General features: G+C 54.0%; 1 protein-coding gene across 2 annotated transcripts in view; it reads right to left on the reverse strand.

Moving 5' to 3' along the window:
- The window catches only part of IGF2BP3 (insulin like growth factor 2 mRNA binding protein 3), a 141921-nt gene extending 124935 nt beyond the window's left edge, over positions 1 to 16986 (reverse strand). For both annotated transcript variants that reach the window (XM_062179310.1, XM_062179309.1), the window contains exons 1-2: positions 16608 to 16986; positions 15671 to 15731 (exon numbers count right to left, since the gene is read on the reverse strand). In XM_062179310.1, coding sequence (XP_062035294.1) covers positions 15671 to 15731; positions 16608 to 16782 — 236 coding nt within the window. In that variant the 5' untranslated portion in view covers positions 16783 to 16986. The remainder of the gene's footprint in view (positions 1 to 15670; positions 15732 to 16607) is intronic.
- Positions 16987 to 17375: the final 389 nt, after the last annotated feature.

Consider the following 17375-nt stretch of genomic DNA (forward strand, 5'->3'; position numbering starts at 1 on the left):
AGTGGTTAGTCTTGTGAAGTTTATGGATATATGAGAACTGAATAACAAATATCTGGGGCCAGCACTGTGGCACAGTAAGTTAAGCCTCCACCTGCTACACCAGCATTCCACAAGGATGCCAGTTCGAGTCCCAGCTGCTCCACTTTTTTTTAAAAAGGATTTATTTATGTATTTAAAAGTCAGTTACACAGAGAAAGGAGAGGCAGACAGAAAGAAAGAAAGTCTTCCATCTGTCGGTTCACTCCCCAATTGGCCACAATGGCCAGAGGTGCACTGATCCAAAGCCAGGAGCCAGGAGTTTCTTCCAGGTCTCCCACGTGGGTTCAGGGGCCCAAGGACTTGGGCCATCCTCTACTGCTTTCCCAGGCCATAGCAGAGAGTTTGATTGGATGTGGAACAGCCAAGTCTCGAACTGGCACCCATATGGGATGCCAGCACTGCAGGCAGCGGCTTTACCTGCTACGCCAAAGCACCAGCCCCCGCTCCACTTTCAATCCAGCTCCCTGTTAATGCACCTAGGAAAAAAGTAGAAGATGGCCCAAGCACTTGGGCCCCTGCACCTGCGAGGGAGACCCAGAAGAAGCTCCTGGCTTCAGATCAGCTCGGCACTGGCCATTGTGGCCATTTGGGGAGTGAACCAGTGGATGGAGGACCTCTCTGTCTCTCCCTCTCTCTATAACTCTGCCTCTCAAATAAATAAATCTTCTTTAAAAAAGTGGTGCAGCAGGGTAAGTCACTACTTGGGATGCCCACATCCCACATCAGAATGTGGATTCCAGTCCTAGCTCTTCTGTTTCTCATCTAGCTTCCTACTGACATGCCTGGGAAGACAATGGATTATGGCCCAAGTACTCTGGTTCTTGGCACCCATGTGGGAGACTCAGATTGAGTCCTTGGCTTCCAGCTTCACGTGGCCCAGCCCAGCTGTCGTGGGCATTTAGAGAGTGAACCAGCAGATGGTCGATCTCCATCACTCTGCCTTTCAAATAAACAAATAAAAAAGCATAAAAATTTTAAATTTGAATGTATGCATGAAAATGCAATCTGCTGAGTCCAGTGCTGTCGTGTAGCAAGTAAAGCTGCCATTTGCAGTACCGACGTCCGTATGGGCACCGGCTCAAGTCCTGGCTGCCCCACTTCCTATCCAGCTCCCTGCTAATGTTCCTGGGAAAGCAGCAAAGGTGGTCCAAGTCCTTGGGCCGCTGAACCCACATGGGAGGCCAAGAACAAGCTCCTGGCTTCAGATCGGCCCAGCTCCAGCTGTTGCGGCCATCTAGGGAGTGAACCAACAGACGAAAGATCTCTTTTTCTCCCTATCTCTGCCTCTCTGTAACTCGACCTTTCAAATAAATAATAAAATCTAACAAAAGAAATGCAATTTAATATTTATACTTTTTAAATATTTATTTCAAAGAGAGTTACAGAGAGAAGGAGAGGCAGAGAGAGAAAGAGGTCTTCCATCCACTGGTTCATTCCCCAAATGGCTGCAACAGCCAGAGCTGCGCCGATCCAAAGCCAGGAGCCAGGAGCTTCCTCCGGGTCTCCCACGCAGGTGCAGGGGCCCAAGGACTTGAGCCATCTTCTACTGCTTTCCCAGGCCATTGCAGAGCTGGATCAGAAGTGGAGCCGCCAGGACTTGAACTGGTGCCCATATGGGATGCCAGCATCGCAGGTGGCAGCTTTACTCTCTATGCCACAAAGCCAGCTCCTAATATTTATACTTTTTATAGCATCTAGACTATATTATGCAAGGGTACTTCAAAATGGTCATTGAAAATGAGATTAGCCGGCATGGCGGCTCAATAGGCTAATCCCCTGCCTGCGGCGCTGGCACCCCGGGTTCTAGTCCTGGTCAGGGCGCCGGATTCTGTCCCGATTGCCCCTCTTCCAGTCAAGCTCTCTACTGTGGTCCGGGAGTGCAGTGGAGGATGGCCCAAGTGCTTGGTCCCTGCACCGGCATGGGAGACCAGGAGAAGCACCTGGCTCCTGGCTCCTGGCTTCGGATCAGCGAGATGCACCAGCCGCAGCAGCCATTGGAGGGTGAACCAACGGCAAAAAGGAAGACCTTTCTCTCTGTCTCTCTCTCTCTCTCTCATTATCCACTCTGCCTGTCAAAAAAAAAAAAAAAATTAATCTCATTTTTTTTTAATTTTTATTTTTTGACAGGCAGAGTTAGAGACAGAAAGGTCTTCCTTTTCCATTGGTTCATCCCCCAGTGGCTGCTGCGGCCAGCATGCTATGGCCTGCGCACCACGCTGATACGAAGCCAGGAGCCAGGTGCTTCCTCCTGGTCTCCCATGCCGGTGCAGGGACCAAGCACTTGGGCCATCCTCCACTGCACTCCCGGGCCACAGCAGAGAGCTGGCCTGGAAGAGGGGCAACCGGGACAGAATCTGGCACCCGACCAGGACTAGAACCTGGGGTGCCAGCGCCGCAGGTGGAGGATTAGCCTAGTGAGCCGCGGCACCAGCCGGGATTAATCTTATTTAAGTTTTCCTTGACAGATTTATCCGTGAACTTTATGAAAACTCTAGAAACCTTAAGAAAAAAGTACTGCACAATCCAAAAACACAACCAAGGTCTGTATTTCTATCACCACTACCAAATTCAGCTACATCTACCCAGTGCCTACCTCTGAATCTCAAAAATAAAACAGCTGCCACTGGAGCAACCACTGTGTAACACCATACTTATGCCTCACACCTGTCCTGCAGGATCCCATGGGAACACCGTGCTCATGCCTCATACCTGTCCTCCAGGATCCCATGGGAACACCGTGCTCATGCCTCACACCTGTCCCACAGGATTCCCATGGGAACACCGTGCTCATGCCTCACACCTGTCCTCCAGGACCCCATGGGAACACCGTGCTCATGCCTCACACCTGTCCCACAGGATCCCATGGGAACACCGTGCTCATGCCTCACACCTGTCCCACAGGATTCCCATGGGAACACCATGCTCAAGCCTCACACCTGTCCCACAGGATTCCCATGGGAACACCGTGCTCATGCCTCACACCTGTCCTCCAGGATCCCATGGGAACACCGTGCTCATGCCTCACACCTGTCCCACAGGATTCCCATGGGAACACCATGCTCAAGCCTCACACCTGTCCTCCAGGACCCCATGGGAACACCGTGCTCATGCCTCACACCTGTCCCACAGGATCCCATGGGAACACCGTGCTCATGCCTCACACCTGTCCCACAGGATTCCCATGGGAACACCATGCTCAAGCCTCACACCTGTCCCACAGGATTCCCATGGGAACACCGTGCTCATGCCTCACACCTGTCCCGCAGGATCCCATGGGAACACCGTGCTCATGCCTCACACCTGTCCCGCAGGATCCCATGGGAACACCGTGCTCATGCCTCACACCTGTCCCACAGGATTCCCATAGGAACACCATGCTCATGCCTCACACCTGTCCCACAGGATTCCCATGGGAACACCATGCTCAAGCCTCACACCTGTCCCACAGGATTCCCATGGGAACACCGTGCTCATGCCTCACACCTGTCCCACAGGATCCCATGGGAACACCGTGCTCATGCCTCACACCTGTCCCACAGGATTCCCATGAGAACACCGTGCTCATGCCTCACACCTGTCCCACAGGATTCCCATGGGAACACCGTGCTCATGCCTCACACCTGTCCTCCAGGATCCCATGGGAACACCGTGCTCATGCCTCACACCTGTCCCACAGGATCCCATGGGAACACCGTGCTCATGCCTCACACCTGTCAAACAGGATCTCATGGGAACACCGTGCTCATGCCTCACACCTGTCCCACAGGATTCCCATGGGAACACCGTGCTCATGCCTCACACCTGTCCCACAGGATTCCCATGGGAACACCGTGCTCATGCCTCACACCTGTCCTCCAGGATCCCATGGGAACACCGTGCTCATGCCTCACACCTGTCCCACAGGATTCCCATGGGAACACCATGCTCAAGCCTCACACCTGTCCCACAGGATCCCATGGGAACACCGTGCTCATGCCTCACACCTGTCCCACAGGATTCCCATGGGAACACCGTGCTCAGGCCTCACACCTGTCCCACAGGATCCCATGGGAACACCGTGCTCATGCCTCACACCTGTCCTCCAGGACCCCATGGGAACACCGTGCTCATGCCTCACACCTGTCCTCCAGGACCCCATGGGAACATCATGCTCAAGCCTCACACCTGTCCCACAGGATCCCATGGGAACACCGTGCTCATGCCTCACACCTGTCCTCCAGGACCCCATGGGAACACCGTGCTCATGCCTCACACCTGTCCCACAGGATCTCATGGGAACACCGTGCTCATGCCTCACACCTGTCCCATAGGATTCCCATGGGAACACCGTGCTCATGCCTCACACCTGTCCCACAGGATCCCATGGGAACACCGTGCTCATGCTTCACACCTGTCCTCCAGGATCCCATGGGAACACCATGCTCATGCCTCACACCTGTCCTCCAGGACCCCATGGGAACACCGTGCTCATGCCTCACACCTGTCCTCCAGGACCCCATGGGAACACCGTGCTCATGCCTCACACCTGTCCCACAGGATTCCCATGGGAACACCGTGCTCATGCCTCACACCTGTCCTCCAGGATCCTATGGGAACACCATGCTCATGCCTCACAGCTGTCCTGCAGGACCCCATGGGAACACCGTGCTCATGCCTCACACCTGTCCCACAGGATTCCCATGGGAACACCGTGCTCATGCCTCACACCTGTCCTCCAGGACCCCATGGGAACACCGTGCTCATGCCTCACACCTGTCCCACAGGATTCCCATGGGAACACCGTGCTCATGCCTCACACCTGTCCCACAGGATTCCCATGGGAACACCATGCTCAAGCCTCACACCTGTCCCACAGGATTCCCATGGGAACACCGTGCTCATGCCTCACACCTGTCCCACAGGATTCCCATGGGAACACCGTGCTCATGCCTCACACCTGTCCCACAGGATTCCCATGGGAACACCGTGCTCATGCCTCACACCTGTCCTCCAGGACCCCATGGGAACACCGTGCTCATGCCTCACACCTGTCCTGCAGGACCCCATGGGAACACCGTGCTCATGCCTCACACCTGTCCTCCAGGATCCCATGGGAACACCGTGCTCATGCCTCACACCTGTCCCACAGGATTCCCATGGGACACCGTGCTCATGCCTCACACCTATCCCACAGGATTCCCATGGGAACACCGTGCTCATGCCTCACTCCTGTCCCACAGGATCTCATGGGAACACCGTGCTCATGCCTCACACCTGTCCCACAGGATTCCCATGGGAACACCGTGCTCATGCCTCACACCTGTCCCACAGGATTCCCATGGGAACACCGTGCTCATGCCTCACACCTGTCCTCCAGGATCCCATGGGAACACCGTGCTCATGCCTCACACCTGTCCCACAGGATTCCCATGGGAACACCGTGCTCATGCCTCACACCTGTCCCACAGGATCCCATGGGAACACCGTGCTCATGCCTCACACCTGTCCCACAGGATCCCATGGGAACACCGTGCTCATGCCTCACACCTGTCCTCCAGGACCCCATGGGAACACCGTGCTCATGCCTCACACCTGTCCCACAGGATCTCATGGGAACACCGTGCTCATGCCTCACACCTGTCCTCCAGGACCCCATGGGAACACCGTGCTCATGCCTCACACCTGTCCCACAGGATTCCCATGGGAACACCATGCTCATGCTTCACACCTGTCCTCCAGGATCCCATGGGAACACCATGCTCATGCCTCACACCTGTCCTCCAGGACCCCATGGGAACACCGTGCTCATGCCTCACACCTGTCCTCCAGGACCCCATGGGAACACCGTGCTCATGCCTCACACCTGTCCCACAGGATTCCCATGGGAACACCGTGCTCATGCCTCACACCTGTCCTGCAGGACCCCATGGGAACACCGTGCTCATGCCTCACACCTGTCCTCCAGGATCCTATGGGAACACCATGCTCATGCCTCACACCTGTCCTCCAGGACCCCATGGGAACACCGTGCTCATGCCTCACACCTGTCCCACAGGATTCCCATGGGAACACCGTGCTCATGCCTCACACCTGTCCTCCAGGACCCCATGGGAACACCGTGCTCATGCCTCACACCTGTCCCACAGGATCCCATGGGAACACCGTGCTCATGCCTCACACCTGTCCTCCAGGACCCCATGGGAACACCGTGCTCATGCCTCACACCTGTCCCACAGGATTCCCATGGGAACACCGTGCTCATGCCTCACACCTGTCCTCCAGGACCCCATGGGAACACCGTGCTCATGCCTCACACCTGTCCCACAGGATTCCCATGGGAACACCGTGCTCATGCCTCACTCCTGTCCCACAGGATTCCCATGGGAACACCGTGCTCATGCCTCACACCTGTCCCACAGGATTCCCATGGGAACACCGTGCTCATGCCTCACACCTGTCCCGCAGGACCCCATGGGAACACCGTGCTCATGCCTCACACCTGTCCCACAGGATTCCCATGGGAACACCGTGCTCATGCCTCACACCTGTCCTCCAGGATCCCATGGGAACACCATGCTCAAGCCTCACACCTGTCCTGCAGGATCCTATGAAGCACTACTCCATTCTAACCACCCCCACATCTGCATCTCCTCATCCTTAAACAATATCATGCATCTAGTTAAGTGGAGCATGGATGCAAACCCAGATCCAAGATCTCTTTTCTCACATCCTTGCAGCTATACCTCTAGGATCAACAAGTACACAAAAACAAATAGGGTTCCTAATCAAGAGGTTCCAGCACAATTTCCCCCTCCTATTCCTGATCCTCAACAATATTATCCAAAGTTACACAGACTTCCTTGTGCAAGCCAGGGCCCTACCAAACTTGATAATGAGCTGGGATAAAGAGGCCCCATGGACTCCGCTCCACACACCGCTACCTCTTTTACAGTCTAAGAACACGTTCCCATGAATTAGTCACCCTCCCCAGACAAAGCCCTTGCCTAGCTATCCATGCCCTCTGTCCTACCTCTTATCTCCCTAGGTCCCTTCTCACCTCCACAATTCCTGCACAGGAAGATAAAGCTGCTAAAAACACACATTAAAGCAGAAAAAAAAAGTCTCATTTTATGTCTTAAAACCCAGGCCAGCAGTATGGTGCAGTGGGTTAAGACACCACCTGCAAGGCTAGTATCTCATATCATAGCACGGGTTCAAGTTCTGGCTACTCTGTTTCTGATCCAGCTTCCTAGTAAAGCACCTGGGAAGGCAGATGATGGCCAAAGTGCTTGGACGCCTGGCACCCAAGGGAAGACCAGATGGAGTTCCAGGATCCTGGTTTTAGCCTGGCCCAGCACTGCTCATCACAGCTATTTGGGGAGTGAACCATCAGACTTGGAAGCTCTCTGTGTCTTTCCATCTCTCTGTAACTCTTCCTTTCAAATACAGACATCTTTGAAAATCAGGGTGCCTGAAATTTTTTTCATAAGCCCTAATTCTAGATTATCTCTACCTGTCTTTTTGCTAAGGGAAGATGATAAACCAACCCTTCAAACAAGAGTTCTGTCTTACAGAGCAACAGGCCATCCCTGTTGTGACTTGCTGCAGTCAACATGACCGGGCTACTGCAGAAGCCACCCTTGAGCGTCTGGACAAGGTAAAAGGGGCAGATGAAAGTGGGTGGGGCAGAGTGCCCCCTCCCGGAGAATCCTTTAGTAAAGCAGCCCCTACCACCCAACAGTCTAGTGCGGTCTCATTTTCACTAGTTCTCCTTTCTCAAAAACAGTAAATATTCAACACATTCTGAAAATAACACTCTCCTCATCAAAGAACTCGCATAGACACAGAAAAAAAGGCTGAGCAGAGTTATTCAGACCAAGACACATAGGCTGACCACCACCCCAACTCGCTTACTCATCTCTCTAAACCGCAGACTAACCATGGGATTCCACATGGCCGATGACGCCCTCCTTCTCACAGACTTTCCTCACTCATCTCCCCAACCAACCACTGCCTTTTCTCCTCTACCAAACCATCCTCGCTCACTCATGCTGGTCTCTCCTGCCTTCCTGAGCCCCAGGCTCAGTCCCGATGTGATTGGATCCAGTGTCATGGTTTCAAATCCCACAAGTTAACGAAGCCTCTGGTTGTTAACCACACTCCCACTTTGCCCTAGTCCCAGATTTCTATGTCCAAATGCTTACTCCATCATTTAAATCTAAGTATTGGAAACAAAATGCCAGGGGTGGGCATTGTGGCACAGCGGGTAAAGCCACCACCTGCAAAGGCAGCATCCCTTGTCGGCACCAGTTTGAGTCCCTGCTGCTCCACTCCCAATCCAGCTCTCTGCTAATGGCCTGAGAAAAGCAACAGAAGACGGCCCTAGTGCTTGGGCCCCTGCACCCACATGGGAGACCCAGATCAAGCCCCTGCTCCTGGCTTCAGCCTGGCCCAGCCCTCGCCATTGCAGCCGACTGGGGAATGAACCAGCGGATGAAGATCTCTTCCTTTCTCTTTCTCTGTAACTCTGTAGAAACAAAATGCCAAAATTCTCTTCCACCCGAGAATCTGCTCCTCCCCCAATAGTCTCCATTTAGGTAAATGGCATCATCTTCCAACCAGTTGCTGTGGCTAAAAAAATCTTGTTGTCATTCAGCTCATCTGATAGCCTTCATCTCAGCCATCGGCAAATCCTCTTGGCATTTTATGTTCTAAGCATTCTGAAGCCACTACTCCTATCCTTCTCCAATTTCTAGAAAGTCTACAAAGATGACCACCATCAATTCCTCCCTTGATGTACGTGCATGCCATCCTATTTACCCTACCAATCATGTCTACCAGCAGATAGGGTCTATTTCTATACACCCCCCCCCCCAACCTTGAATCTGCACTGGCCTACTGACTTGTACTAAGCATTAGTTAAAGAGAGTAACAGGGGGCAGCGTTGTGGCACAGCAGGTTAAATCCTTGGCCTGCAGGGCTGCCATCCCACATGGGAGCCAATTCAAGTCCTGGCTGCTCCACTTCTAAACCAACTCCTTACTAATGAGCCTGGGAAAGCAGCAGAGGATGGCCCAAGTCCTTGGGACCCTGTACCCACATGGGAGACCCGGAGGAAGCTCCTAATTTCTGGCTCCTAGCTTCGAATTGGCACAGCTCCTACCATTGTGGCCATCTGGAGAGTGAACCAGCAGAGGGAAGACCTTTCTCTCTGTAACTCTGCCTTTCAAATAAATACTTTTTAAAAATTCATTTATTTGAGAGGCAGAGACAGAGTTCTTATTGAGTGGTTCACTCCCGAAATGCCTACAAGGGCCTGGACCAGGTTGGAAGCCAAAGTTAGGAACCAAGAACTTAACAGGTCCCACATGCATGGTAAGAACCCAACTACTTGGGCCATCACCACTGCCTCCCTGGGTCTGCATTAACAGAAGTTGGAGTTGGGAACAGAACTGGGTCTTAAATCCAGGCAGTCTGATGTGGGGCACAGGTGTCTGAACTACCATCCCAAATACCAGAGGTGGGGTCCAGCCTTTAAGAGAACTAGCAGAGGCCGGAGTTATGACACAGCTGGATTAGGTCACCGCCTGTGAGGGCAGCACCCCGTAGGAGTGCATGCTGGAGTCTGGCTGTTCTGCTTTCAATCCAGCCCCCTGCTAATGTGCTTGGGAAAGCAGCAGACAATGGCCCAAGCCCTTAGGCCCTACACACTCACATGGGAGGCCCAGATAAAGTTCTTGGCTCCTGGCTTGGCTTTGCCCAGCCCTGGTAATGACAGCTATCTGAGAAGTGAACCAAAAGATGAAAGATCTGTCTCTTCTTCTTAAACAAATAAATATTTGCAAGAAATAGGGATTAGCAGCTTCTACTGTCACTTGGGGTAGTCAGTCACTGTGCTAGAAAAAAGCCCAGAGGCTGCCCTTGTGGTGTGGATTAAGCCTCCACCCACAGCACTGGCATCCATATGAGCACCAGTTCCAGTCGCAGCTGCTCCACTTCCAATCCAGCTCTCTGCTATGGCCTGGGAAAGCAGCAGAAGATGACCTAAGTGTTTGGACCTCTGTACCCACATAGAATATCCAGAAGCTCCATCCCAAATCAGCCCAGCTCCAGCCATTGTGGTCATTTGGGGAGCAAACCAGAGGAAGAAAGACTCTCTCTGTGTTTCTCCTTCTGTCTGTAACTCTGCCTCTCAAATCTTTTTTTTTTTTTTTTTTAAAAAAAGGAAAGAAAAGAAAAAGCTCAGGGATGAGAAACACCATGGAGAAAGGTCACAAGGACAGGCACCACGGGTCCAGTTACACAAGCGAAGCCTTCTTTGTTTTTTTTTTTTTTTTTTTTAAGGATTTTTTCTAAAATTTATTTGACAGGCAGAGTTATAGACAGTGAGAGACAGAGAGACAGAAAGTTCTTCCTTCCGTTGGTTCACCCCTCAAATGGCTGCTACAGCCGGCGCTGCACCGATCCAAAGCCAGGAGCCAGGTGCTTCCTCCTGGTCTCCTATGCAGGTGCAGGGCCCAAGCACTTGGGCTATCCTCCACTGCTCTCCCGGACCACAGCAGAGAGCTGGCCTGGAAGAGGAGAAACTGGGACTAGAACCCGGTGCCCATATGGATGCTGGCACCGCAAGCGGAGGATTAACCAAGGGAGCCACAGCGCCGGCCCCGAGTGAAGCCTTCTTGACCACCTTAGCCCATTTTAGCAACTGACCCAAGAGAACACATGCAACAGAACCAACCACATAACCCATAGAATCCTGAGAAAGAGTCAGTTGCTGTTCTGGGCTGGTTTGGTGAGCGTCGGTCGCTAACTGAAACATCACCTTCACAACAGCGCACACTCACTCAACGACTCCTGTCGGGTTTTCTGTGCATTCAGGCCTCCGTGCACTTGCAGCTTTCAAGAGCCCTCCAAGAACACTTCTGCAATAACTTCAACCATTTCCTCATCAAGTTAAATGGTCTCAGGATAATTCCCTAAAATATGTACAGTTTATGTTCTGAGTATTACTCTTCAGGGCAATAAAATTCACATGCTGTATTAATATTTATAACTGTGTTTATTTACCAATAGTGAACTCTGCCAAATAGCAAATTCAGACCTTGATAAATTACACCCTCAATTTTAATGGGGCACTCAAAACTATGCTTGCCACCTGCCTGCAAGCAAAATCCTGGCAGCCCAAGCCAATTTGTAAACAGCAGATTTATGGGGCAGAGATCCTAACTAAGGATGCCAATCCTAGTCCTTGGTCACCGCTCCCACACTGCCACCTCCTGCCTGAAGGCTCCGAGAGCTTGAATCAGAGGCAAATGGTCAACAGAGTAAGCCTGGCTAGGAATAGCACAGCGCGAACCAAACCCACCGCTGGAGCTACGGAACGGGTAATTCATACCTCTTGAAAATTATTCTAGAAAAGCTGCCGCTTGGATGCCGCTGAGGACAATTACAATGGTGTCACTTGAAATAGATGAAGGTGGTTCAACCATGTCACTTTAATATGAAAACCAATCCTCTATCAACACATTTACCACAACAGTGTGGCTCAGAAAAGGGTTTCAAAGCACAGAAAGATCACTTCCCTCTTGCTGACTGCCCAAAAGAGACACAGAGGCAAAAGCAACCGAGACACATAAAAATGCATACAAACTCAAGTCAGGCTCTTTGACAGGGAAAACCCCAGATCTCTGTCGTTTCAAAAGGTGTTTTGAAGCCTTAGCTGATGAATCGTTCCAAGCAGAGCAAAAACCATGAGAACAAAATCCGCCCCTCTTGGCCTATCGGAATGGCCTTTGGCCTCACCACAGAATGTCAGTGATCACACAAGTTGAGAGCCAGAAACAGAAGCTGAGCCTCCCAATTCCCACTGGCTTCAGGCACATGCCACACTTCCCTGGGTCCTGGTGCAGTGTAGCATTCACTTAATTTGCAAAAATTCTACTAGGGACAGGGTGGGGCACTGGCTTAGTGGTTAAGCTGCCTGTGCCCTACATCAGAGCTCCTGGCTCCACCCTCCACCCCCCCACCCCCCATCCCCCGTTCCAGCTTCCCACTAATGGGAACCCTGGGAGGCAGCAGTAATGGCTCAAGTAGTTGGGTTCCCGTCACCCACAAGTGACCTGGAGTTTCCAGCTCCTAGCTCTGGGCCCCTAGCAGTTGCAGGTATCTGCGGAGTGCACAGGTGAATGGGAAACTCATTCACATGCTCCTGCCCCCTCTCACTCTCTGCCTCTCAAATTTTTAAAAATTTCTTCATTCTATTAGGTCTAAAACATGAAATATTTCAAATCCTTTCAAAAATGTATTGAGAATTTAAGAAATAATTTAAAAAACTCTCCAGCTGCAACCACTCTGAGGCACTGCTGATAAATCCAGCTTACAGTTCTCCTCCCATTCAGAACCTCAACTCTCTGCAGGTGTGAGAATGTCACCAGGCTCACCTGGAGGGCACAGACAAGGAAGGAGCAGCACAGCTATTGACACCTGTGTGGCGGTGGTCAGCATGTACAACAGTGCTTGTGCTAAGACTGTGAAGCCAGCCCTACAAGCCAGCAGTGCCATGCCCTTGCTCATCAGTACTCTACACGTAACAGCTATTAAGAGGCAACACTAGCTGATTCCTTTAACCTCCCCCCCAGACTTGCACAATGCTCTATCCAATTTATGTTAAATATAAGATTCTCATATGAAAAAGTAAGTTGTTTACTTTATTTCCTTTTTTTTTTAAAGAAACAAAAAACAAGGATTTTTGAGCTTAGGCACCAATATTGGTTTTAAAAGATCTTCCTGCTAAAACAATATTTTATTTTTCTCTCTTTTATTCAAATTTATGTTCAGCTACTTACAGTCCTTATCAGCGCTAACAACAAAATCACAGGGAGGTTCCATCACAAATGGCTAGGCTGAAAACGGGAAAAATTATTTTCATAATTTAAAAAAGCCATGGAAATTGAACTAAAACCACCATCCTCTCAGTTCCCCAGAGTCAGCAACTTTTTTCCCCTTCCCTCTCTCATGCCCAACAGCCCACAACACAACAACATCACATCAGTGCTATTTATAAAATCACCCAGGAGCAAATGCCCACAAATCACCAGCGGCCGTTCCCACCAAACTCAGCTACAACCTTTCAAAGTCACAACTACTTCCACACTCACCCAGACCTCCAAGGAAGAAAGAAAAAAGAGGCAAGCTTATACCTTAGGGGTGAAGTCTTCATCTGCGCAGGACACAAAGCGCACCACCATCGCGCCACCATCACTCACGTGTGGAATCCTTCCTCCACTGTGGACACGGGCTCTCAAGCCCTCTGAGACTGATACAATCTTCCCAAACTGAGGGGCATCTGAATGCTGAAAAGCCACATTCCTTCCACATTCCCTTGAGACTTCGGTCAGGAGAGACGTAATCTCGGGAGCTAAGCTGGGTCTCAACAATGCCCTCCCCCACCACCACCACCCACACCACCAGCTTGGCTCAAAATCAGAGCTAGACCAGCCTCCCAAGCCTGCCTCCCGGGCCTGCGCCCTGCTCGGGTGCTGCAAGCCCATTCATCCATCTCAGAGACCAGCCATAAGCATGCCCCAGCACCAGGCTCCCAAGATGCCTTGCACAGCAGGTAGAAAGGTCACGGCTGTACATGTGGGCATGCTGGCCTCATGTGCCCACAATGACAGGCGGGAATGAAGGGCTGCCAAGCATAAAGAAGCCCGGCCAGCTTGCTTGGCACACAGCAGTCTGTGACACTCAAGCCACTCTCACTGCTTCACCACTGTGTGCCACTGCTCAGCTTTGCCCCGGGACTGGGCGTGTGCTTGTCAGGGAAGCCTTCTCTGCTCCCTCCCGGGAGCCTGTGCAGGCGGTGGAACAGCCCAGAAATGGAGGACTGCACTATAGCTCCAAGGGTCATTGAAACCAAATCATACTATAGATTTCCAGTAAATTTCCTGGCTTCTCCTATTTAAGACATTTCAATACAAGCAAAGCATTTACAGTCCTTGATTGTTCTCTCAAATTAGTGCATAAAAAAGTTTCCACTGTCTTCACCCCTTCACTCTGCTAGCGACACAGTATAATGCTAGTGAAAATCCAGCTTCAAAATTTCCTCCACCTTGTTTACAACCTTGACAAACTTCCACCTAGACACTAGCTGCCTCTGGAAACGTTGTATCTAATGTGCTTTCTAAGAGGAACTACCACCCATTACAAAGTAACAAGCATGTTTCAGTTGGGCAAAAAAACCTTTAAAACAAGCAGTTGTTACAAGATGTTTCTCAATCAAATCTCTACAAGTGAGAAGAAATTCACAACAGTTGGAAACAAAAAGAGGGTGAAGTCACCATATATTTGCATGTACGTTAATCCTATCTACCTGAAAACAAGACACTAAATATTTATATTTAAAACTCTCCACTGTTAAAATGCCAGTCCCTAAAGCATTACCATTTGCTTACTTTTCATTCAACATTTGATGAAAACTAAGACAGTGCTTAAACTTTGAAATCAATTAGAATTTGTAGGTGTAGAGGTGTGTGTGTGTGTGTGTGTGTTTAGGTCCACAATTCACCTGCTAGACGTATAAATTTCTTTTTAGGGGGATAAGACTTCTCCTTTCCTCTATTCCCGTTCAATTAACAACAACTGAGACTTTTCAGTACAAATTCTATTATTTTACAGGTTTTTAAAAATAATTTCATGTAATAAAACATAATTCCCAACTGCAACTAAATCTAATCGGCTACTCCCTTTCCTAAGTATCCTAACGAAAATTCAGCGCCTAAAACCAGAGACCTCCACGTAAAACCAAGCCGACTCATTCCTAGAAACGAGACTCGGTTTGCAGACGCTTTACCCGGAAGGCAGCTGGTTGTAGAAGCAGGGGCGGCCGGACGCCGGCGCGCGTCCCCACAGCAAACCGTGAGGCCCCCAGCTCGCTCTCCCCGACGCCCGGCCGCAGGCACACAGGCCCGGGGCGCGGCAGCCTGGAGCTCCTCGTCGGGGCGCGGCAGCCTGGAGCTCCTCGTCAGGCCCTGGCTAGGAGTGGGGAGGTGGGAGGCAAGAGCCCCAGGCCCACCCTGCAAGAACCCAGCGCCACACACAGGGTCACAGAGCCCGGATCCGGCCTGGTCTGGAAAACACTTGAGAGACTCAAGGAGTCTGCACAACGCTGCCCCCAAAAAGGCACGCTACGCACGTTCTCGGAGAAAACCCCTGCAAAGCTGGCACCCACCTCCCCGTCCCACCACCCTGGGGCTTAGCTGAAAGCAAAGAAAGACCCAGGAAGAAGGGGGCAGGGGGCGCGGGGCGCAGAGGGAGACAAAGGCACGGTCGGCAAAGACCTGTGTGAGTCTGGAGGGGCCGAGAGAGGCTCTGCTGGGCCGGGACCCAAGCGCGGCCGGCGCGCCAGCAGGGTAGGGACGAGCTCCGGCCTCGCGCCCCGGCTCCCGAGCAGGCCCGCCGCACCTGGGCCGGCCGCAGCCGCCCGCGCCCTGCGGCACCACCTAGACCTGCTCTGCCCAGAGCGTCCTCCGAGAGACCCCCTTCTTCGCCAGCACAATGGCCAAGAGCCCGGGGCGGGGTGCGGGGAAAGGGTTTGCGCTCGGTGGAGTCCGGGTTCCCAACAATGGGGCGAGAAAAGAATAAAGACGCTCACCTCTGCCGTTTTGGGACCGAGTGCTCAACTTCGATGGGCTTCCCGTGCAGTTCTGTTTTACCTGCGGACACACGAGACGTGAGACGGGCGGGTCGCCGGAGCCCCGCGCCCCACACACCCAGGGCGGCGCCACCGGCCGCCCCGAGGCCGCGGCGCCGCCGCTACGCTGGTGGGCAGCGGGCCCCTCGGGAAGTGGGGGCCCCTCGGCTGGCAGCCGGGCACCGGGCCTCTCCGGCCTCCCCAGGAGACCCTCCCCACAAGGCCGACTCAGGGGAGAGGGCGCCCAGTCCTGTTCTCGGGTCCCAGCCCAGGCCCTCCGGGAACCGTTGGCGCCGGAGCCGGGGCCGGCCGGACGTGCGGCCGAGCACAGGGCGAGCCGAGCGCCCGCAGCCAGGCTGAGTCGGTAGGAGGAGAAGCCCTAAGACTCAGGGCTCTCGGAGGGAACCAGCGCGACCTTGCCGCCCCAGGCCTCGTCGCCCCGCGCGCCCCGGACCAGCGCGCGCGCCCCGCCAGCCCCGGAGGCCGCCGCCGCCCGAGCCCACCTGCCCCTGGCGCGCGTCGGACGGGGCGAGGTGGAGCCGGGGCGGCGCGGGACCGCCCGTGCGAGGCACCAGCCCCGCGGCCTCCCTAGGCAGCTCGTGTCCGGGCTACCGTGCGCTCCCGTAGGCCGAGAGGCAGCCGGGTCCAGGCCACGAGTTAGCGAGCAGAGGTTAGCCCGCAGGGAGCAGCGGGGCGAGCAGGCGCCCGCGCCCGGCCCGGGCCCGGCGTGCCAGGGCCTAGAGCGCGCGCCCGCCGCGGCCCCGCGCCCCTCCGTGCCCGCGCGGGGCTTTCTTGACAGCGCGTCCGGCCCGGGCCCTTGGACCCCCGCGCCGCGCGCTGCGTGCCCGGCCTGGGGTCCTGTGGCGCCTCCGGGCGCGGCGGCCAGGCCGGGGCCCACCTGAGAGCGCCTCGATGGCCTTGAGGGCCCAGCCGTCGTCCGGGCAGTCCACGAAGGCGTAGCCCGCCTTCACCAGGAAGGGCCCCGACACCGGGATCTGGGCGTCCTTGAAGATACTTTCGAGGTCCGCGGGCGCCGCGTCCTCGCCCAGGTTCCCGATGTACAGTTTGTTCATCGCGAAAGGGGGCGGCTCGGAAACAGGAACACAGCGCGGGGTGGGGTGGGGGGACGAAAAAATGAAAAACACGGCAGCGGCGAGGGCCGGGTCCCGCAGGTCCGCGCGCGCCGAGCCCGGGTCCGGGGGGCGCGGGGTGCCCCTTCCCGGGCGCTGCAACCGAGAGCGAGGAGAGAGAAAGCCCAGCCCCAGCCCGGGCGCATCCACGAGTCTTCCCAACTCCGAGGAGGAGGAGGAGGAGGAGGAGGAGGAGGCAGAGGCGGAGGCGGGACCAGCCCGCGCGGGGGGAGGGGCGGGGGAGGAAACTACTTGGCGCCCCCCCCACCCCCGGCCCAGCCCGGCCCGGCCCGGCCCCGCCGCGCGGCGAAAATAGCGCCCGGCGCGGGGCCGCCCCACCAGGCCCCCGCAGCGCGGCGGGCACGCGGGAGGGGCGCGGGCGGGCGCAGGAATCCACGGCGAGGGCCCGGCTTTTTGAATGAGCCACGTGTTCAAGCTACAAATCAACGTCTCACGTGAGGAATCCCAGCGCCTCAATTAGAGTGGGTTTCGGAGGAGGGGAGGCAGAGAGCGAGAGGCGGTGGGGGTGGGGTGGG

The sequence above is a fragment of the Lepus europaeus genome, chromosome 20, assembly GCF_033115175.1.
Source record: "Lepus europaeus isolate LE1 chromosome 20, mLepTim1.pri, whole genome shotgun sequence".
Taxonomy (NCBI): Eukaryota; Metazoa; Chordata; class Mammalia; order Lagomorpha; family Leporidae; genus Lepus; species Lepus europaeus.